Raw genomic sequence first — 24,372 nt, forward strand, 5'->3', positions numbered from 1 at the left:
CCACTGGGTTGCCTAAAGTTTACCCAGGTGCCGATCGGCTGCTGCCATGTCAGTGGCGACAAGGGGTACAAGAGCGTCAAGGGAGTGCTGTAACCACTATGGATTGGCTGGAGCCAGACGTAGAAGTGCAGTGCTTTCTCTGCAAAATCAGCAGGAACAATGAAGTAAGATGTCACCCTCTGTTGTCATTCTCTGCAGTCGCTGAATGTTACATGGTAGGAAGGTTAATACAAGTTTCAGGGCCTCTGGAGAGTTGTAAAAACACCATCTGCAGGGCAGAGTCAGAAACTGGTAGTCTCTAAAGAATGATGGTGAACAAGTTGGCTCTAGCTGAAGTGGGTTGGTAGGGGCAGTAAGTCTGGTATAGAATATAGAGTTGATTGTGACAGTAATGTTGTATCCTACCAACAGGGTGACGTGATCATTTTAGAAGGTAGAGTCAGAGACTTTAGATACGTTTCCTTTAAAAAAATTTTTTTTTAGAGATTTTATTTATTTGAGAGAGAGAGACAGAGATAGCGAGAGAGCATGAGTGGGGAGGAGAGGGAGAAGCAGGCTCCCTGCTGAGCAGGAAGCCCAACGTGGGGCTTGATCCCAGGACCCTGAGATCATGACCAGAGCTGAAAGCAGACGCTTAACCGACTGAGCCACCCAAGATACCTATTTCCAAGTAGATTTTATGGGTCCAGACAAATTGTAACTGTTCCTCAGAACAGTCCTCAGCCTGAATATAAATATCTCAGGTATAAAACCCAACCTAGTGTTATTCCATCAGGAGATGGAGAATGAAATACGCCAACTAAGTGAGATAGTCTGCTAGCCCACTAGGATGAGGTGGTATGATGGTAGGTCAGAAATTAAAATTTGATTTATTCTCACTTGGGAGATCTCCTGCATCCAGATGTGTCCCTCGGAGCACTGGAAACACCTAAGCCTGTCATTGCCTTGGACCCCAGGGTCACAGTGTAACATTGTATTGTGTAATTTGGCCATCAGGAGCACATGCAGATCATACTCAACCCCTTGAATTTTTACTTCTGACTGACATTTGGTTAATCAGTAGATACTATGTGTCTAAGCACTGGGGATACAACTGTTAAGGTGCTTGGGCCAGAACGCACAAGCGAGAAAGTAGTAGAAAATGAGGTCAAAAAGGAGAAGCTAAAAGGGAATAAATGAACTCAGATGTGGAGAATTGACATATTTATCACAGATATTACTGAGGCATGTGAAAGGAAACCTCTTCATCCAGTAGTTTTAGGATCTCCCAAAATTAAGGGTCACTCCCGCCTCTGTGGCAGATCTTACTAGATTTTTTTAAAATCACGATGAAACTAATGTCAAGATATCAAAAGACAGAGCGAGGCCAAGAGAATTTCGCTGTCCCCGTATGTGCCATGAGTTGCAACGCCAAGCTATATAGCTGGATATCCTGCCCACTGCTTGGAGGTGGGGGTCTGCAATTACCTGTCTAGTCCAGGACTAGAGCTGGCAAAAAGAGAATATGTTCTCACCTGTTTTTGGGTGCTTTTCTTCCAGGCCAGAACTGTGGGTTTCTGGTGAAATCCTTATACAGTTTTCTTACCCAGTGAGGGCACAAAACAGATACTTCCTTTAACAGTAATCTTAAAATGCAAAAAGTAAATGCCACCAGGGGAGACTTCTCAAAGGGAATCTGAAACCTTTCCATGTCTCCGTGATTTGTGGAAATAGGTCTCTTATAAGACTCCCTCCCCACCCCCCACCCCCCACTCCCGGCTCGTGCTCTTCCCTAATTCAAAACAGAAGGCACTGGGTGTTAATAATCCTGTCTGCTTCACCAGAGAAGCGGAAACATGAGAGGACTCTGAACTCTCAAGTGTGGAAGATTTTCCAGAGTCCCCTTCAATAGAAACAAACCGTGAAAAGGGTATTTAAATGAGTTTTTTAAGAAAAATTAAGGGGTGTGTCCGCAGAATAAGAACCTGTAAGGGTTTTCATTAAAATGGGAACAAGTGCTCATTTCCAGGTGGTGGGATATTGGATCTTGCCCCTCCTTTATATCAAGGGTGGAGAGTGATTTGTCTTAATTATTGTTAACATTTCACTGTTACTTTATCACCATTATTATTATTAATTTTATTGTTTTAAATAAATGGCAAGAGTGCGGGTGGCCCCAGGGGGGCCACGGATCGCCAGGGAGCCGCCCCCCGCGCGGCCGCGCTGCGGCGCAGGGCCTTCTGGGGGTTGTAGTCCACAGGCTTCTTGCGCATGCGCTTTGGGCACAGGCGCTCACTGTGGGCGACGTTGTCTGCGGCGCTGAGGTGAGTCCGGCCCGGACCGCACCCGCTTCGGCGGCGTCGGGGGCGATGGGGGTGGAGGGTGTGTGTAGCTGTGACCCGGCCCTGTCGGCGGGTGGGAGGAGTTGGAAGCGGGGACTGGTGGCCAATGGAAGAGCCTCCTCGGCGGGGCGGGCTGTTGAGGGGCTCGCCCAGCATTCCCTGGGAAGAGGTGGGAGAGCTTGAGCTCGGTTTGGGGGGACTGACTCCGGTAGCGCCGCTGCAGGTTTCGGGATAGGGGCTGTGCATCCCCGCGTTGGGGTTGGTGTCAGTCTTGGAATGTGCATCTCTGGCCCGGGGCGGGTTGGCTCGGGTTTGGGGGATAAGGGTTTGGGCCAAGCGTCCCTGACTGCGGAGAGGGATTGGCTCAAGCAGTTCATCTCCGAGTATGGGGGACTGCTCGGGCTGTACATTCCTGGCCTTGGCAGGGCGGGCAATTCGGGCTCAGCAGCCCTAGATTCTTGGAGTCTTGGATTCTGAACGCTGTGTTTGGGATTTGGCAGCCCTGACTCCGGGGGGGTGGAGGGTGGGGCATCTTTGTTCCCCAAAACTGGGTTCACTTTTGGTGGGTATTGAGCCAAAAGATAACAACCAAGCCCAAAAATAGGAAAAGGAAGATTTTTACTTGCAACAAATAGAGGGGAGCACGGGGGGATATTTTCCAAAGCAGTGTCTCCTGGAATAACAAAACTGGGGACATTTTTTTTTTTTTAATAAAGATTTTATTTATTCATTTATTTGAGAGAGTGAGAGAGAGAGAGCACATGAGAGGGGGGAAGGTCAGAGGGAGAAGCAGACTCCCCGCCGAGCAGGGAGCCGGATGCGGGACTCGATCCTGGGACTCCAGGATCATGACCTGAGCTGAAGGCAGTCGCTTAACCAACTGAGCCACCCAGGCGCCCAAAACTGGGGACATTTTAAGGTAACGGTGCATACATATTCATGAAGGGGTCTGTGCAATGGGGAATTCAGCCTGGAATTGGGGGGCAAAAGTCATCTTAAGGTGACAGAACCCAGGTCTGATGGAAGTCATGAGGGCTGGCAAGGGTCAGCTTCATCAATTCTGTGGCTCCGGTTGGTCTGGTATCTGGGTGCTCAAAGGGGTTTAGATCTTGAAAAGAGAACTCAAGAATGTGCTTCCGGTCACTCTTCACGTTTGAATCAGCACTGCGAGTTTAACCATTGATTGATTGTCCCTGATACGATCAGGCTATCTCCTGGCCTGATAGTGGCTGTTTATTCTTACATTCTTTTGTTCCCTTAAAATTATTAACTACTGAGTTCTATTCTGCAATTTCAACGTATCCCAGGAAGTTCTTTGAGGAAGAAAGTGTTTTGGACAAATAGTGCCTGTCAGGCTTAGATCTCAAGATGACTGGGACCTAGAATGACTAAAATAACTTTTCTTATGTCAAGAAGCTATGTCTCATCTTTCTTGGGGGACCCCTGACTCTTTCTGCTTACATCTTGACTTTTCTCCTCTCTCTGGTTAGAAATCTGAATACAGTTTAGAGAGAACTGCCCCAAATTATTAACCCCATCCTCGCCTTGCATGCTGGGAGGCAGGGAATGCAAACTTCGAGGCTTATAAGACGCAGAGCATATGTCAGATTGTTCAATTGCAGTCAACAAATTAGAAATTCAAGCACTGACTCTACATTTGATAGAATTAGAGAATTTATGTTGTTTTAGGTGTAATATCAGCACTTTTAAAACTATTTCATACCTTTTAGAGTGACATAATGAAGTATTTCTGGATTAAGCCATATGATGAACATGGTGTCGGGGAGATACTTCCAAATAATATGCAAGGATGTGGGGAGGGGTAGAGGTATAGTTTAAACAAGAGTGACCATGTGTTGATAATTGGCACCTGGGGGTTCATTGGGCCATTCTGTCTACCTCTGCATGGCTTTGAAATTTTTATGATAAAGTATTTTTGAAACAGTTTTCCAGTTAACTAGCTAGGAAGTGTCCTGAGGAAGCATAGAAAGGTTGAATTTACTCTTAGTTGCATATCATATGTGGGGGCCAGATGTTGCAAATTCCCCTTCAGACTAGACCCCTGGGACCTGGGAATCACTGTGAGCTCAAGGGGTGTGGTCAGAGCTTCAGGTGTTTCAATAAAACTCTGAGGTTTTCTTCCTTTCGTAATGAAATTGATTCATAGGTGTTTTATGTCTTTTGTCTCTTGCAAATGGGATAATTTTATCTTCTATCTCTGCAAATATAGGTGTGTTTTTCAACGCCTCAAACCTAATATTTCCAAAACTGAGCTCCTGATCCTCCACAGAACTGGCCCCTACAAAACCTTCCCCATTTCTGTAAACGGCACATCCTTCCAGACAGTGAGGCCAAAGCCGCCACTCCACGCTTTCCACCCCAGATGCAAGTGATCAGCAGATCCCATTGACTGTATCTTCAATATAAATGCAGACCCCAGCAACTTCTCACTACCTCCACCTCTGCTCCCCTGACCCAAGACACCATCATCCCTTGCTGGGATTATCGTGATAACCTCCTACCTGGTCTTCCTGCTCCCCCTCTCTTGCCACCGTTAGTCCATTCTTAACAGCAGTCAGAGGAATCCTGTTGATGCCCAAATGAGATCGTGTCACTCCTCTGTTCAGAATCCTCCCATTGTTCCCATCTAATGAGAGTAATAGCCAAAGTCCTTAAAATGGCCTAGAAGACCGCATACCATCTGGCTCGCATTTACTTTTATTTCATCTCTGATTGCTTATTCCCTCGCTCACTCCACTTCAGCCACGTACCATGCGTATTGCCACCTCCGGGTGCTGATGCTTGCTGTTCCCTGTGTCTAGAATGCTCTTTGTATAGGTGCTTGTATTGTTCACTCCCTTTCTTCGTGAGGTCTTTGCCTACAGATCACCCCAGTGAGTCTTCTCCTGAACACCCCATTTCACTCCCTATCCCCCTGCCCCATTTTTTTTCTCCATGGCCCTTACCATTGCTATATCTTCAGTGTCCAGATCACTGCCTGGCAGGCAGAAGGGACTTAATAAATATGTGTTGAACGAGGAAATGCCATCCTTGTTCTCTCTGAGCTTGTAGCCAGAGGTGGAAGATAATTTAGCAGCCACAGTATGGTGCTATGACAGCAGAAATGCCAGTCACAGTAGGTATCTGCCATGGTCTGAATGTTTGTATCCGCTGAAATTCATATGCTGAAACCCTAAGGCCCAACGGGATGGTATTAAGAGGTAGGGCTTTGGAAGGTGATCATGGCATGAGGACAGAGCCCTCATGAATGAGATCAATGCCCTTATAGAAGAGGCTCTAGAGAGCTCCCCTGCCCATTTCGCCACATGAGGATACAACAAGAAGTCTGTGATCCAGAAGACGGCCCTCACCTCATGGTGCTGGCGCCCTCATCTTGGGCTTCCAGTGTCCAGAACTGTGAGAAATAAATTTCTGTTGTTTATAAGCCACCCAGTCTGTTAGAACAGCTTGAACAAATGCAGACAGTACCTAATGTGGTGGGGGTTATCAAGCAGGGCTTCCTGAGCAAGTAACTCCCAAACCCAGACTGGAAGGATGATAGTAGCAACACAGCGTTCAGACTCTTCGAGCTTCTCCGGGATTTGGCCCCTGGTGATGTTCCCGGCGTTATCTCAGTCACCCTGCCCTGCAAGTCTGTGTCCTGGCCTTTGATGGGACCCCAGCACTCCACACGTGTGTTTTTTCACCCGCACGGCCACCATTGCTCATTAGCCTTTTCCTTCTTTGTCAGTTTGGCAAGTGCCTGCTGTTTCTTCAGGCCTCAGCTACAGCTCAATTATCTCTCGAAAGCCTCCCCTGAGAGCCTGGGCCCCTCCCGGGGTGTGCTGCATTCCTGTTACCTGGGTCTTTGTTCGGTTTTGTGGAATGTCTGTTGCAGTCCTTCTCACGTTCCAGTCAATTTATTTGCTCACCTCTCTGCCCCCTAGTTTGCCCACCTTGAGATCAGGGACTGAATTTTACTTTGACATCTGGAACACTTAGCAGGCAGCCCAGTACACGAGAGCCAATGCGTATTGACCGGTCGTTGCACGCTAGGCACTGCTCCGAGCACTTCCCACGTAATGACTTACCGAGTTCCCACACGACACTGAGAAATAGGTTCTCTCAACATCCTGCCTTGTATACAGGAAGGAACTGAGGGACCAGGAGATAGTTTGCCCAAGGGCACACAGATGATGAAGCCAGGCCTCAGGCCCAGGAGGTTTGGTTTCAGTCTACTTTTTAAAAGATTTTATTTATTTATTTGAGATAGAGAGTGAAAAAGAATGAGAGAGAGAGAGAGAAAGCACACAAGAGGGGGAGAGGGGCAGAGGGGAGAAGCAGACTCCCTGCTGAACGGGGAGCCCAATGCAGGGCTCGATCCCAGGACCCTGCGATCATGACCTGAGCTGAAGGCAGACGCTACCAACCGACTGAGCCACCCAGGATCCCGCCCGACCCCCCCCCCCCCCCCCCTCTGCCCCCCCCCGCCCCCCCCCCCCCCCCGCCCTTTTTTAACAGCTGGGCTCTGCTGCCTTATCTCAGAGTCAGCACTGAATGTGTGGGTCATGTATGGGCAGTTTTCCTTGCACTTTTGATCTCATGATCTGACGTTTTCAGTCAGAGAATTAAGTCTGGCAAAGGCCCAGACTTCATTCATTTGGCACCTACTGCATGCTAAACTTTCCACATGTACATGAATAGTATAATTTCCATTCATCAAGAGCACACGTTACAGGAGCGAAAGCAAAAAGGAACCAGAAAAATTGCCGTACAATGTGAAAAGTTATAGTGGATGTCAGTACAAGATCCTGTGGTCTGACAGAAGAAGAATGATCCCCATGGGCAGGGGATTTGGGAAGGTCATTAGAAAAGCCCTGCTATAGTCCTATACTTCGTAGTCACTTGGACTAACCAGTGATAGGCTTTGTCATGTTCACCCAGCCACATCTCACTAGTCTTAGGTTTTGTTTGTTTGTTTTAAAGATTTATTTATTTGAGAGAGCATGTGGAGGTGGGGAGGGGCAGAGGGAGAGAGAGAGTTCCAAGTGGACTCCCCACTGAGTGTGGAGCCCCATGTGGGGCTTGATCCCAGGACCCTGAGATCATGACCTGAGCTGAAACCAAGAGTTGGATGTTTAACTGACTGCGCCACCCAGATGCCCCTTAGATTTTTTTTTTTTTTTTAAGATTTATTTATGTGGGGGGGGAAGGGGCAGAAGGAGAGAATCTTCAATCAGACTCCCCAGTCAGTGAGGAGCCTGACATGGGGCTCGATCCCACGACCCATGAGATCATAACCTGAGCTGAAACCAAGAGTTGGACGCTCAACTGACTGAGCCACCCAGGCACCCCTAGTTTTAGGTTTTTGGACAGGCTTTCTGAGGGTATGACTGCTGTGCACATTTGTATAAGTTGGGTTCTGCACAAGGAGACCACACTGAAACTGTGCCATTCACATAGAATACACACACAGTTTTTCAGTAAGTAGCTGTAAAAGTGCTTTGTTTCTTTGTTCTAACAGAAGCAGTATATTATAATAATTCTCCAACAGGTGGGAGAAAAGCATCTCGAGGAAGGGATGCATTTTTCTAATCAGTCCAAAGGCAAATTGGCATGGACTAGAGACATCCCTGCCTGCAGTCCTGCCACGGCCCTTAGGGCTGAAGTTAGATCTCATAGAGTCCTTTGGCTCAGATACTCAGAGATCACAGATATACACCTTTGTCATCATCACATGACATTTACTCTCACACACATGGAGGAAATGGTCTTTATCCTTTTCCCCAGATAATTACACATGATTGCCAGGTACATCCAGAAGAGTTCAGGTTAGTCTCTCTCGTCAGTCCTGAATCCTCTAGAAATTCTGAGAAAAAGAGCTAGGAATCTGGAAGCAGGATTTTGGGGAGAACTTGGGGCTTATATTTCCGATTGTGTTTGTGGGCAGTTGCAGTTCCAGATTCAACTGCTGCTTTCCCCTTGGGTCCTCTTCCCCTCAAGAGGTTGCTGTGGGCACCTGGTCTCTGTCCTGCTGCAGTGACTCAGATCAGAGTGATGATCGGATCAAGTGAGCGAGAGGAGCATTGTGAGAGAGAACTCTGTGCGATTGGGCAGGTGGGGGAAAAACAAGGGTCTTGGGCATCATGTGCCACATTCTCTCAGTTCCCCACCTCCAGATCCACTTCACCTTTCCACCCTGCCATCTGCCCTGAGAGCCCGCCACTGCCCTCTGGCCTGGTTGTCCTCGGCCAGTGGGAAGTCACAACAGGAGAGTTTGGAGAGAGAGGGAGAGAAAAGAGTGAGTTGGAGTATCTGGTCCCCCCAATTCTCTCTCTGTAGGCTGGCTGCACTTCTCAACAAAAGGTTACAGTTCCCATCAGGGACCTTTTGCACACTCTGTTCCAGGCCCAGGAATCGCCCTCCTATTACCCCTTCAGGCTCAGATGTAGTAATGGCACCTGCCTGTCACTCCCCAGCATAGTGCCTTCTCCCCCATGGCTTCCTTACGCCCAGCCTACACCCCTGTAAATAGTCTGTTTATTAACTGCCCGCCTCAAATTTGAATGTGCCATCTGGTTCCTGCCAGGGCCCCAACTTTAAAAAGGCAGGGAGGGCTTGAAACCAGAAATCTGGGAAACCACACTGCCTCCCACATGTGTGTGGGTGTATGTGTGCACGTGTGTGCATGTAAATCAAGCTGACCCATTGTTGGCTCTCAGGAGAGAACAGATTTCTGGAAGCAGAGAGCCTGGTGTGCTTGTGTCTTTGCAAGGGCATCTAGTGTATCAGAGCTGATTCTATTTATGTGTTTGTTAATCTCAAACACTGAGTGCTTGATAAACGGCAGGATCTTTACCGGGTACAGCAGATAAAGGATGAAGGCTTGGTTGTGTCTTCGGGATTTATTGGGTTTTTTTGACAAGGTTAGGGAGAAATCTTCCTTGGTAGGTTTTAACGATTATGAAACTATGTGATTGGCCCTGTGCTAAGAGGTTTAGCAAATCTTTGTTGGAGCCCAGAATAAGGGTGATTAAGGCTTTCTACTAAAGGCAGTGAAGGGGAGGGGAAAGAGTGAGGGTTTGCCAGGAGTCATTTCATATTCTATTAACCCAATTCTGTCACCCTGTAAGCTGTTAGAACATGCCATTCACGGGGTGGCCAGCAAATGGGTGCCAGTTGGAGAGCTACTTGCTCTATGACCAGATAATTTCAGAAATTGAGTGGAAACATTTAAAAATTGGTATAGCAGTTTCAGTAATCGTGTGATAATTGATTAATAATTTTTAAATGGGCCTGTAATTTGTATGCCTCTCTATTTCCTTTCTCTAGAAATTTCTTCTAAACTGTATTTTACCAAAATATCAGTCAGTGATAGATCGAAAATAACGGTGAAAAGAATATGAAACTGGTCCTTCACCACAGGTAGTTTTAAGAGAGCATTATCGGAGAGAACAGAGACCTGGTTTTTGGTTTTTATCTTTTAATCTTTGAGGTTCCCACAGTGCCTAAAGCAGAAATTTTATACACTAAGTTTCTTCTGGAAGGTCAGAGGCAGAGCTTATCAGACAGGAAATAAACACCAGAGTCAAAATAACTTGAGAAGAGCTTAAAATAAAGGGACAATTTCCAAAAATGCAGGCAGGGTGTGGTCATCAAGAAAGGATATTGCAATTTCCCAGATCTGGTCATAGCAGGGTAACTTAACTCTGCCTAGGATGGAAGGGCTAAGGGAGGAAGCAGTTTGCAGACCAGGGGAAAGAATTGAGACAAGGGCCACCAACAGGCGCTGTGACCTTTGGTCAGGGACAAGAAACAGAGCCAGTCCAAAGCAACCCCCAGGGAAAGAGCTAGGGGAATAAATACTCCGACTTCACTTCTGTCCCTTCCCTGGATCTCCTGCTGACTTTCTCTCTTGGCTGAACTCAACTGGAAGCTGGAGGGCAAGGGGATTCCCTGATAACAGGCAGGACGGAGTTGAGTGGATGTGGAGTCCTAAGTTCCCATGGCTTTGGTCCACCTGCGGTCCTAGAGAGTTTCTAGTTCAGGAGCCTGTGAGCTTTTCCAGAGCAGAGAGCATGTGCCTTTCATGTCATAGGTATATCATCAAATATTTGCAAGAGTCATGGGGCCCCAGAGGATAGAACAAGGGCTGGAGAGAGATCATTTTGGAAGCCAAGAGTTAAGATCTGAGCTAACTGAAAGTTCTTCAGAGCAAGTCTCACATGCGAAAGTGGACTCAGAGGGAGGGCCCCCTGTCATCCTGAGATCCCTGTCCAAGTCGGATTAAGGGGTGCACTTGTCCTGATGAGCACAGGGTGATGTATGGAAGTGTTGAATCACTATATTGTGTACATGAAACTAATATAACACAGTATATTAACTAACTGGAATTAAAATAAAAATTAAGGGCGCCTGGGTGGCTCAGTCGTTAAGCGTCTGCCTTCGGCTCAGGTCATGATCCCAGGGTCCTGGGATCGAGCCCCATATCAGGCCCCCTGCTTGGCGGGAAGCCTGCTTCTCCCTCTCCCACTCCCCCTGCTTGTGTTCCTGCTCTCGCTCTCTCTCTCTCTGTCAAATAAATAAAAATAAAATCTTTAAAAAAATAAGATTAAATTAAAATTAAAAAAAAAAAGAAATTCTGGAGCCTCTTTTCCAGAGTAACTAGGATATAGGCGATGCCAATACATTCACAAGTCTGAGAAAAAGAAAAAGTGTGGCAGTTTGGACCCAAAAGCTTGGGGAGTGATACAGGAGTTATACTGGAATCGGGTGGAGGGGGGCAGGGGACAAGGCTTGAGGAGGTGGGATGGAGTCTGTTGGGAATAAGAAGAGATATCTCGGGAGAGAAGAATGTGTGAGATATTACAGATATCTCGGGAGAGAAGAATGTGTGAGAAAATTGTACAGATAAGGAGAAACCAGGATTCACTCACAGTTTGTCAAACCCATGCTCTCATGGATTCTTTCTTTGCAGTTCTACTTTCTCAGGATCCTGCTCCTTCCACGAGGAAGACAGTATGATTAAATTCCAGGTAAGTTAAGGTTTCCTTTCTCTCTCTTAAAGGCCATGTCCTTTCTTGAGCTAGACACCTCTGTTCTCTGAAGGGAGGTCACCCATTTTTGAGGGATGGCTCCGTGTTAGGCACTTTGCCTTGCTCGTAACAGCTGTGTGAGATTGGGGGTGTCACTCCCTTTGCAAAAATGAAGAAACAGGCTCCGAGATGTCCAGATGTCTAGTTCGGTGCTACTCCACATGAGGTTTGCACACAAGTGCCAGTCCACGAGCTGCTTGTCACTGAGAGATCAATATAGCAATCAAGAGTAAGAGTTCAGAAACTCTTTTTCAAAAAGATTATTTATTTTAGAGAGAGAGTGGGTGTGGGCGGGGGGGAGGGGCAAAAGGAGAGGGAGAGAGAGAAGCAGACTCCCCGCTGAGCATGGAGCCTGACGTGGGGCTGGATCCCACAACCCTGAGATTCTGACCTGAGCCGAAATCAAGAGTTGGTCGCTTAACCAACTGAGCCACCCAAGCGCCCTGCATTCAGAAACTCTTATAGAAATGTAGTATTGCTACAGCATCTGAGGGCATGGTCGGTATATACATGACCACACTTGGAGTAGCGCTGGGTCCAGTACATGTAAGCAGCAAGATTTGAGTGTGGATGTATCCATCAGGATTCAACCAGTGAAGCAGGAACAGTATGAGTTATAGATTGAGATTTGTAAGAGGTTTATTTTATGAGAGAGTGGCGGCTGGGCAAATCGGAAGTCCCAGGGCAGGCTGGAACTCTTAGACACAGACTGATGCTGCTGTCTACAGGTATAATTTCTTCTCTTAGGGAAGCCTCAGTTCTGGTCTTGAGGCCCTTCAACTGATTGGATCAGGCCCACCCACATTATTTAAAATAGTCTCCCTCCAAGTCATCTGATTATGGACTTTAATCACATCTATAAAATATCTTCACAGCAACACCTAGATTAATGTTTGCTTCCATAATGGGGCTGTAGTCTAGCCCAAGTTGATGCATCAAAAAGGCCATCAGAGGGTAGAGCAAGGATTTTTTTAAATCATGAAAAATGTTTTTATTATGAAAATACACAAAAAGAGAAAATAGTACTACGAATCTCTGTGTGTAGTACCCATAGTTCAGGTTCAACATTTTGCCACATCTGCTTAATCTATCTCTTTTTCACTTTCCTTTTTTCTTTCCCAAAGAATTTTATTTTATTTTAAGATTTATTTATTTATTTGAGAGAGAGAGAGAGAGGGAAAGAGAGAGAGAGGGGCCTAAGCAGATCCCACACTGAGCCTGGAGTTAGACGTGGGGCTTGATCTCATGACCCCCAGATCACGACCTGAGCTGAAACCAAGAGTCAGATGTCCCAAAGCATTTTAAAAGAAGATCCCGGATAGAATGTTATTTCATTTTATATCGGTTTGGTTCTGAGCTCATTACTTTCTTAGAGTAGCTTGTGTGCAAGCTAAAATAAATGAGCTCCCACTCATTTCCTCTGCCTGGAAACCATCTTGCCTGAGTCCACACTGAGTCCCATTAGGTACATTTTCCATCTTCTACCTTACTGCCAGCAATTGTTTTACCAAATGTTTCACACTTTATCACCCAGGCTACCATTTTTCCAGCCTCTGATAACAGTTTCCCCAAGTGTTGCCTCTTGGTCCCAAAGTCAGTGCCAGAGATATTTATTTGGTAGCAGTTTTGTATTGGTTAGCACGGACGTGTTGGGTCCTGGCAGAGCAAGGAAACAAACGGAAACATGCAGGACCTCTTAAGGCCCAGGCTTAGAACTGGAACAAGTCACGTGGCCAAATCCAAAGTCCAGGGGCAAAGAAATACACATTGGTCCTTGAGTGGAATTGGGGAGCATGAGGGAATTTTGCTAATTGGCAATCTAATTTACCATACACCTCTATATATTTCAGTATGTATTTCTATGGAAAATAAAAAAAATGGCTGAGATTATCAGTAATTCTTTGGTATAGTCTAATACCCTGGCAATAATCAGTTTTCCCTGGTTATCTCAAAAATGCCTCTTTTTGGTGTCATTCAGTGGGTTCCTCTAGCTACAGTGTTTCCTATAAGTGGGAGCACTGAGTGCTTGAATAAATTTAGGTTCCAGATTTCACAAGAGGACTTCATAGATGGTGCTATGTGCCGAGAAAAGGATTTTAAAATCTTTGATTATATCTGTATTAGTTTATAAATTTGGTTTATTAATATTTTTGGACTGTCCTTGTACCTGCATCATATGGCAGTTTCTGCATAGGATCCCAGCAAGGGATCCGCCCAGCTGCAAAGGGTGGTGGGAAATGGGTGTTTTGTTTTCCCAGACAGTTGAGGCCAAGAAGGGAGAAGGGGCTTAGGCTGGGTGAGCCTGCATTCCTAACCCCTTCTCCCTAGTGTCTGCCCCACATCGGCTGTCGGGTATCTGTACTTCCTGGCTCACTCGCTCCAACTCCATTTTCTTACCTCCCACCGAGGAAAGCAGTGCCGCTAAGATACGCTGGGTGGTTTAGGAACAACTGAAACTTATTTTCACAGCTCCGGAGATTAGGAAGTCCAAGATCAAGGATCCGGCAGATTTGGTGTTTGGTGAGAGCCCGCTTTCTGATTTATAGGTGGTCATCTTCTTGCTGTGTCCTCACATGGCAGAAGGGGTGAGCTCTCTGGGAAATTTTTATGAGGGCCCTAATCCCATTCCTGAGGCTCCACTCTCAGGACCTGATTACCTCCTAAAGACCCCACCTTTTAATACTATCACCTTGAGGGTTAAGATTTCAACATATGAACTTTGGGGGGACGCAAACATGCAGTTCATAATGCCCCCGCTGGTTTTTGTTTTCAATAATTTTCGGGTTTGGGTGATTGAATAATAGCTAGTAATAAATTCTTTGTGAAATATGTTGTAACTACTCACAACTTTGGTTGGCAGCATTTTCGAGGTACAGAGCCTATTGAGAGGACATGTGTATGACTATGTAACTGGGCAGGGTGATAAGTGCAGTGATAGTATTTTATTTAAAAATTTATTTTTTGGTCAGGGGATGGCTATTAATACTAGATTATTTTTCCCCTCAATTTTTCTTTAAATATTTTATTTATTTATTTGTCAGAGAGACAGAACACAAGCACGGGGAACAGCAGGCAGAGCAAGAAGCAGACTCCCCACTGAGCGAGAAGCCTGATGTGGGACTCAATCCTGGGACCCCGGGATCATTACCTGAGCCGAAGGCAGTCACTTAACCAATGGAGCCACCCAGGCACCCTCCCCTCAATTTTTTATTTTGAAATTTTTTAATTTATGGAAAAATGGAAAGAGCAATATAATGTTTAATCTTCACCTAGATTCACAAGTTGTTAACAATTACACACATATATATAATACACGTACACACACACATAATATCTATATTTCATTTTGCTGACCCAGTGGAGAATAAATTACAGTCATCATTATTCATCCCTAAATACTTCAATATGTATCTGCTAAGAATAAGGGTGTTTTCCTACATTTCCACATTACTGTCATCACTCAAGAAATTTATATTTTAATTCAAGTAAAATTAACATACAGTGTTATATTAGTTTCAGGTGTACAATGTAATGATTCAACAATTCCATACGTTTCTCAGTGCTCATCATGATAAATGTACTCTTAATCCCCTCTATCTGTTTTCCTCACATCCCCACCCACCTCCCCTCTGGCAACCAGCAGTTTGTTCTCTGTATTTAAGAATCTCGTTTGTCTTTTTTTTCCTTTAATCATTTGTTTTTTTTTCTTAAATTCCACATGTGAGTGAAAACAATATGGTATTTGTCTTTCTCTGAGTGACTTATTTCAGTTAACATTATACCCTCTAGGTCCATCCATGTGGTTGCAGATGGCAGGATTTCATTCCTTTTTATGACTGAGTAATATTCCGTTGTATATGTATACCACATCTTCTTTATCCATTCATCTATATCAATGGGCACTTGTGTTGCTTCCATATCTTGGCTATTGTAAACAGTGAACATGGGGTGCATATATCTTTCTGAATTAGTGTTTTCGTTTCCTTTGGGTAAATACTATGCATAAAAATAAACTCAAAATGGATTAAAGACCTAAATGTGAGACCTGAAACCCATTAAATTCCTAGAAGAAAACATAGGCAGTTATTTCTTTGACATTAGTGGTAGAAACATTTTTCTGGATATGTCTTCTCTGGGAAGAAAGACAAAAGCAACATTAAACTCTTGGGACTACACTAAAATAAAAAGCTTTTGCACAGAGAAGGAAACCAGCAACAAAACAAAGACAATTTACTGGATGGGACAAGATATTTGCAAATGCTATCTCTGATAAGGGGTTAATATCCAAAATATATAAAGAACTTACACAACTCAACACCAAAAAATCCCAAATAATACAATTTAAAAATGAGCAGAGTACACGAATAGACATTTTTCCAAAGAAGACGTACAGATGGCCAACAAACACATGAAAAGATGCTCAACATCACTCGTCATCAGGAAAATGCAAATCAAAACCACAATGATGGAGTGCCTGGGTGGCTCAGTTGGTTAAGCATCTGCCTTCGACTCAGGTCATGATCCCAGGGTCCTGGAATGGAGCCCTGGGTCAGGCTCCGTGCTCAGCAGGGAGTCTGCTTCTTCTCCTGCCCCTCTGCCCTTCTGCCCTTTACCCCACTTGTGCTCTCTCTCTCATTCTCTTTCTCTCTCAAGTAAATAAATAAAATCTTAAAAAAAAAACACAATGAGATATCATCTTATACCTGTCAGAATGGCTAAAATAAAAAAACACAAGAAATAACAAGTGTTGTTGGGGCACTTGGGTGGCTCAGTCATTAAGCGTCTGCCTTCGGCTCAGGTCATGATCTCAGGGTCTTGGGATCGAGCCCCGCATCAGGCTCTCTGCTCTGCGGGAAGCCTGCTTCTCCCTCTCCCGCTCCCCCTGCTTGTGTTCCCTCTCTAGCTGTCTCTTGCTCTCTGTCAAATAAATAAATAATATCTTAAAAAAAAAAAAAAAGAAATAAGTGTTGGCCAGGATGTGGAGGAAAAAAGAACCCTTGTGCACTGGTGGTGGGAGTGAAAATTGGTGCAGCCACTATGGAAAACAGTATGGAGGTTCCTCAAAAAATTAAAAATAGAACTACCATATGAGCCAGTAATTCCACTACTGATTCTACTGTTTTTTTAAAAAAATACTTAATTGATACCCAAATGCTCCCACATGTTCCAATAATTTCCTTTTTACTTTTTTTTTTAAAATCTGGCAGCCAATGCTTTTAGTTGCCTTGTCTGCTTAGTCCCGTAGAAATAGATTAATATGCCATGACAGAGAAAATAAAATATCAAGTCTTGATGTATGATAGGGAATGAACACCCCGACACTACTAGGCCAGTGTATCAGCACAACCTTTTTGGAGGATAATTTGGACAATATCAGTCAAAATGTAAAATTGCATACCCAAGTAATTCAGTAGTCTCTGGTCTAGGAATTTATTTTATGGAAATGGTCTTATAAGCACTCAAAGACAGATGTTCATGGATGTTTACTGCAACATTGTGTGACTCTGGACAGACAATGGGGACACAGGCAATGCGGACAAAAGAAGAGAAACTTGGCCTACCCAAAACTTTGAATTTCTTCTATGTTTCTCATTTCTTTTGTACTAGTAAGGGTCTGTTCAGGACACAAAAAGGACGCTGGCTGTTTGAACAGGAAGAATTTAATAGAATTGTTGACTAGGTTTGGAGTTGTGAGCCAGGTAACTGAGGGATAAAGAGAGAACTCTACAGTATCATGGAAGTACCAACTATGGGAAGTAACTAACAACCTGGTTGAGGGAACCAAAGGGAGAGATTAAATTATGGGAACTTGGAAACTTAGAAGAGGGGCCTTGTGGAGCTGAAATGCAGAACTGTGAAGAGGGGGGTGCTGGCCGGCTGGTGTCTCTGAGCTCAGTGAAGAAGCCTAGGGGTCAGGGACCCAGACTTCAGATATCGCTAGGGAAAGGGACTGCTGCTACCAGCGGAACATAGCATTGCAGAGGTGATACCAGAACAGGAGGCAGACAGGCCAGGAACAAGTTAAGTCCCTTCTTTCCCCCCCAACCTTGCAGAATCCTTCCTATGCCCCCTAGTGGCAGAGCCTCACACAGAGCTAGTTCTCAGATTCAAAGTGCAATTTGCAGAGCCATGGTTCCAGCATTACAAAGTGTGGTTTAAACGGGAGGGCTTGGAGCAGAAAGATTGCAACCTAATGACCCGCAAAGCTTCCAGCTGTGCTCTTCTGCCAGTGGTCATCCGTGGATGATCCATGTGGCGTGTGCTTGATGTTTCAGGAAGCTGTGACCTTCAAGGACGTGGCGGTGGTCTTCACGGAGGAAGAGCTAGCTCTACTGGACAAGGCCCAGATAAACCTGTACCAGGATGTGATGCTGGAGAACTTCAGGAACCTTGTCTCAGTGGGTGAGGACAACAAGCCTCTGTCCGGTTTCCTCAAATAATCAGTTTCAAGCCAGATAGAATATTCCAGTTGGAGCACAAAGAGAAACTTTGGCCACTGGTGAGAATACCTGAGAGACACACATGCCAAGGAGACCCCTGAAGTTAGTGAGTTTTAACAGATTGACGTGAGTGAATGGCCTCCTGTGAAGCGTTGGTGAGGAAACCCCTCACATCTTACACCCCCTGGCCCATGGGCCTCCAATACAGTTAGTGAGACCACCCTGGCCTCCTCTCATTTTAGGCCTTCATCTGCTCTCATGTTTCCCAAAGTGAGGTTGATAAAGTTCACACACTACCACGGGCCTTGGTCCCTTGGTTGCTTCTGGAGAAAAACCAGTGTTTTGGGCAAACTAGTGTTAAAGGAACTAAACCAGGATCTGGTGTACAGTGAGTGTGGTATAAGTGTCAGCTTATTTGCTTTCTTACTGATAAATATCTAGTTTTAATTTCTCAGAGGCTCACATACAGATATGCATTACCTTGGTTTAGTCTATGAGATAGTTGCTATTCCTTCTTTTACAAAGGAAACAACTGAGGCACAGAGTAGTTAAGTAACTTGCCCATGGTCACACAGCTTATAAGAAATATGATGTGAACTCTCCTTATCTGGCTGTACACCCTGTGTTCTGTTTTGTTTTTTTTTTTAGGGAGAGAGAAAGCGTGCATGCGTGCACATGTGAGCGGAGGGGGCGGGGGAGCAGAGAGAGAGGGAGAGAACCTTAAGCAGTCTCCATGGCTCAGCATGGAGCCCAATGCGGAGCTCAATCTCACAACCCTGAGATCATGACCTGAACCGAAATCAAGAGTCAGACACTTAGCCAACTGAGCCACCCAGGCACCCCAAGACCCTTTAATAACCATGTGAAACTAAGTACCACTATGTCTATAGATTATAGACATATAGCTAGTCTGCAGGATTCAACACTGTCAGTGAGTCAGTTTCAGAATTTCCATTCTGAAATCAAGTTACTCTATCATAATCAGCAGTTTTTAAAAAGCAAGATAGATTAATGGACCAGAACACAAAAGAATTTATCAGAGTACATTGCACCTAGTAAGGTAAGTATCAGCTTGTAAAACTTTTATTTAACAGTCGGTGTCTATTTGTGCATACTGGGTCACAGTGCAAATGCTTTTCTTACTATGGATACAGTTGAAACAACTGGAAAACTGCTCCTTTAGGCCTCTTGTGGGTAGCTCCAAGTCCCCCTTTCTCTGACACCACCTCACACACTAACGTCACTCTTGATAAAATGACTCAGAAACTACCTTGAACCAGAAGCCGTGTCCAGATGGTCTTGACCATTGTGTTCATGGCATTCTGAAGCCCATTTTAGGGTGCCAAGGGTGTGACCATCCTCTTCTACCTCATCTCCTTATGTTTTATGACTCTTTGGTACAATCTTGCTTCTGTGGGGCCAGGCCATTGACAGTTCCACATTGCTCATTCTCATAGTCATGGCTATTTGAAATTCTGCAATTAATTAAATAGGAATGTTAGGGAAATGGATTACAGGATCTTAGAGCATGCGACTCTTGATCTCAAGGTCATGAGCTCAAGCCCCACATTGGGAGTAGAGATTACTTATTAAAAAGAAAAAAGAAAAAAATCACTGGATGGATTATAGGATCTTGGTGGACTTTATCTCTTCGTGGAATCCAGAGAACCTCAGAGAAAAGGATGTCTCTTTAAGCCTGCCTCAAAGGTGTGCATGTACCTCCCCCACCAACCCCAGGACCATATTTCACAATATTATCCCTATATCAGTCCCCATTGCTGTTTTAAGTTGACCACATACATTTGGGCAGGCTGTAGAGAAACATACATGATAATCCTACCTCATGTGACAGTAATGTGAAGGAAGGGACATTAGCAAGAGACAAGATTTGTTGCTTGTTTCTGCAACTTTATATGGTATCTTGGAAGGTCTTTGTGATCCTTTGTGTCTGTCACCATGTCCAGCACTCCCATTATTGTGTTGTACACACATAGACACCATAAATCTTATGGGAGTCTTCCCCATACTTTTTTTTTTTTTTTTTTTTTTTTTTGCTTTGAGAGAGAGTGTGCGAGTGGGAGGAGGGGCAGAGGGAGAACAAGAGGGAGAATCCCAACCAGGTTTCATACTCAGCATGGAGCCCCATGTAATGTCGATCTCACGCCCCTGAGATCATGACCTGAGCCAAAATCAAGAGTTGGATGCTTAACCGACTGAGCCAGCCAAGCACCCCTTCTCCATTCCTTTTGTAGCAAAATGATTAAAGGGTTTTATCAGCTGCTCTTATAGGAGGGAGGTGAATCTTTCTTTATAAATTGTTCCCAGGATTTCTTTTGATTTCTCTGCAACATCTGATTTTTAATTGGCAGCTCATAGATTAGAAGTACTGTGATTCTGACTGTTTCCATATCAATAGGAACCAGTGACAGCTTCCCACCCCATCCTACTTCATTTCTCAAAACGTCTGGAGGGATGACTTACTTGTTCTCTTAGCCAAATTCTCTTTCTCCTCATAGGAGACAGGATTAAAAACAACATTTCACATCTTCAGGGAAAAGGGTTGAGTTATCTCTCTCAAGAAGCGCTCTACTGCTGGCAGATTTGGAAACAAAGGATCAGTGAATTAACTGTGAGTCAGGAGTATGTCATGAATCTTCAAGGAAATTATCCCCAATATTTAGAAGGAGATGTTTCTCTCTGTGAAGAGTGGGCAGGAGTGTCTCTTCAGATTTCTGAAAATGAAAACTATGTAATAAATGCCACTAATTTAGAAAATCAAGATGGCACAGAAGGGAAAGGCCTGACACGAGTCTTTACCCCAGAATCTTGGAAGGGAGCCAACATGATGACTGAGCCCCAGAATTCTCAAGGACAATATGAGAGAATTCATGTGGAAGAGAAACTGTATGGATGTGCTCAGTGTGATGGCAGCATCAGTCAGACATCATATGATCATGGTGATTCCCAGGAATGTAAAGAAGAGGAACCTTGTAGATACACTGACTGTGGGAAACACTTGGCTATGAAATCAACAGCCAAACAACATAACGTGGTCCCTGTGGTACCACAACCTGTCAAATGTAATAACTATGGTGGGGACTTCATAGATGGTGCAGACCCTCCTGTTCATCACAGTGCTCACATAGAAAAGTCTTGTAGATGTGACCAGTGTGGAAAGGACTTTAGTCAGAGCTCAGATCTTATTGTTCACTATAAAGCTCATTCAGATGACAAAGCTTATGAATATCAAGAGTGGGCAGAGGGCTGCAAGCAGAGCCCAGACCTTCCCAGATATCAAAAGGTCCCCTTGGGAGACAAACCCTATAAATGTCTCGAATGTGGCAAGGTCTTCAGGCGCAACTCCTCTCTTCACAACCATCACCGGGTCCACACAGGGGAGATGCCCTATAGATGTGATGTGTGTGGGAAAGGGTTCGGATTTAGGTCACTTCTTTGTATTCATCAGGGAGTCCACACAGGGAAAAAGCCCTATAAATGTGAGGAGTGTGGGAAGGGCTTTGATCAGAGCTCCAATCTTCTTGTCCACCAGAGAGTCCACACTGGAGAGAAGCCCTACAAATGCAGTGAGTGTGGCAAATGCTTCAGTTCAAGCTCTGTTCTTCAAGTCCACCGGAGGCTGCACACAGGGGAGAAGCCTTACAGGTGCGGTGAGTGTGGAAAGGGCTTCAGCCAAAGCACACACCTCCACATTCACCAGAGAGTCCACACAGGGGAGAAGCCCTATAAATGCAACGTGTGTGGAAAGGCTTTTGCATACAGTTCAGTTCTTCACACTCATCAGAGGGTTCACACGGGAGAAAAGCCTTACAAATGTGAAGTGTGCGGTAAAGGCTTCAGTTATAGTTCATATTTTCACTTACATCAAAGAGACCACACCAGAGAGAAACCATATAAATGTGATGAGTGTGGTAAGGGCTTCAGTCGGAATTCAGATCTTCATGTGCACCTCAGAGTCCACACAGGAGAGAAGCCCTATAAGTGTAAAGAATGTGGGAAGGGCTTCAGTCGTAACTCATATCTTCTCGCTCACCAGAGAACACATGCAGATGAGGTGCAATATACATGTAGTGAGCCTGGCAATGGCTTTAGTTATAGCTCAGACCTTCTTACTCATCAAAGACTACACAAGAGGACAGAAACGTACTCAATGTAATTCTCAAAGGGGCCAATCAGGAAAGCAAGCAAGTCTATGTATTCCAGGTGATAGAGGCTTACTCAGTCATTGGGAGGGCTGGGGCAGCAAAGGACAAGGACGCTGCCACCCATCATGTCATCCTGCAGCTCTGAAGCAAGGGTTCTTAAGAGCATTCCAGGGACCTACTGTGGATCTCAAGAACTTCTGCAAAACTCCCATCAACTGTCATATGCTGCAGTGGCAAAGTAGTGATAATTGACAGATGGACAGTTTGTGGCAATGACAATAATTGGAGGTCAAATTTCCATGAATGGATATGCCCAGGAAGGAAATTATAATTGAGATGGGTACAAGTGAGGACTTCAGGCCAGCCAAAATCTGTAGATTTTTTAAAGAGAGTACCCACTAGAAAGATATTCAAAGAGTGCTCAGAAATGAAACCCGTGTTATTAGTGTGGTAAGAATGTTAGTCCATTCTCAGGTTTTCAAATCCATTAGATTTTCTACACAGGGAGAAGCTCTATAAAAGTGATATTTTACGGGCATGGCTGTGTGTTTATCTCGGTGGTTCTATTTCTCGGATCACATAGAGACTCCCATTTCCCAGAAACCCTTGCAGTGAAGAGCTGGTCCATGTGCTAGAGTGCCAAGCAACAGAGTATGAGCAAACGTAATATAAGCTACTTCCAGGCCTGGCCCTTAGAAACATCTTGTGATGTCCTCCGGCCATCTTTCCTGTCATGGTGATCTTGGAGGCTGGATTGATAAAAGGTGGCTATCTGACCTGTGCTGGACTTTGTTTTTCTTGAGTAAGAAATAAACATTTATTGTGTTATACTACTGATATTTTGGCAGTTTATTTGTTGCTAGTATTGCCCAGGCTATGCCAATTATGACAGAGGGATTTAACAGCAACATATTTCACGGTCATTGGAGTTCACAGAAGAAAGCAACTTTATAACTGAGTTCAAAACTTTTAAGTCGTTAAGGCTATATGTGGCAGTGCAGCTATCTAAAATGGTGTGGCTAGGACTTCTTCAGTGAGAATCTTCATTCATTGTTTCTGTGCATAAAAAAGAAATGTTCCAGATAATGCACAGGTGGTAAAACTGTAGCAGAAGTGCAATCTGTAGACATAAACCCCACGCAATAGATAAACTCGGTAAGGTGTAATAATGGGAAAAGTTTGTCAATAAGAAATTAACTAGACTAGATGTCCTGCGGATAGTCTTAATAAAGTGAATTAAGTAAAACTAATATTTAATGAAGTGGCTAACAACTTACAGAAGACCGAGAGTGTTCATTGTCAGAAGCTGGCCCCACCACTTCTCAACAATCTTGTTTAATAAAAATGGGGTTTTATTTTTTTTATTTTTTAAAAGATTTTATTTATTCGAGAGAGAGCATGAGAGAGAGAGGGAGAGAGAGAGAACACATGAGAGGGGGAAGGGTCAGATGGAGAAGGAGACTCCACACTAAGCAGGGAGCCCAGGGCGGGACTCGATCCTGGGGCTCCAGGATCATGACCTGAGCCGAAGGCAGTTGCCCAACCAACTGAGCCACCCAGGCGCCCCTATAAAAATGGAGTTTTAGAAGGTGCTCATTTTTGTCAAGTTCCTTCCATAATTGTGATTTAATTTGGGATTATAGATGGTTTTGGGAGGAGGAGATATATTCACAATATCTTTTTTCATCTTCACAAATAATGTCTTTTGTTGGTATCTTAGTTGACCTATAGGTTTCTTCATTTGGATCATCTTTTCTTCCTAGTTTTTCTTACATTATAATTTCCTATGAGTTATGGTTTATATATGGAACAGCCATTCAAAATCAAATAAAACCATCCCTAAAATGTTGCTTTCTTACTGATCCAGGTGAGCAACAGTGAAACATTAATAAAACCCAGTGTCAGTAAGGGAATGGAAAAACCAGCGGTTGGTGGGAAAAAAATACAGGTGCAACATTTCTGGAGAGGAATTTGTCTATATGTATCAAAGCATATAAAGTGCATTATCTTTGAATTAATAATTCCACTTCTCAGAATTTATCTTTACAGTATAATTGCACAAGTGGGGAAAGATGGTTTCAGAAGGGAATATATCCCAAGAATATTTACAATAATAAAAGTTGTAAACAACCTGAAGATACGTAAGAGATTGAATAAATTATGGTACTTACAAAAAATGAAACAAAATATCACCATTAAAAATGATGTAAAAATTTCCACATACAGTTTGGAGAAAAAAATCACGTTGTAAAAGATCATTACGGATGACCCCTGACTTGATACCCAAGTTTTACAGCACAGAGTAGTACTGGGAGTGGTTCACTCCACCACTCTACACTTCACTTTTCAGTGT

General features: G+C 44.4%; 1 protein-coding gene across 1 annotated transcript; it reads left to right on the top strand.

The window, feature by feature from the left end:
• Positions 1–2,268: 2,268 nt before the first annotated feature.
• ZNF285 (zinc finger protein 285) lies at positions 2,269–23,412 on the top strand. Its single transcript, XM_032388744.1, has 4 exons — positions 2,269–2,303; positions 11,299–11,356; positions 17,692–17,818; positions 20,373–23,412. Exons 2-4 carry the CDS (start codon positions 11,342–11,344, stop codon positions 22,028–22,030), a joined length of 1,800 nt encoding a protein of 599 aa, XP_032244635.1. The 5' UTR covers positions 2,269–2,303; positions 11,299–11,341; the 3' UTR covers positions 22,031–23,412.
• Positions 23,413–24,372: the final 960 nt, after the last annotated feature.

This window comes from Phoca vitulina, unplaced genomic scaffold (assembly GCF_004348235.1).
Source record: "Phoca vitulina isolate PV1807 unplaced genomic scaffold, GSC_HSeal_1.0 scaffold52, whole genome shotgun sequence".
In the NCBI taxonomy this organism is placed as follows: domain Eukaryota; kingdom Metazoa; phylum Chordata; class Mammalia; order Carnivora; family Phocidae; genus Phoca; species Phoca vitulina.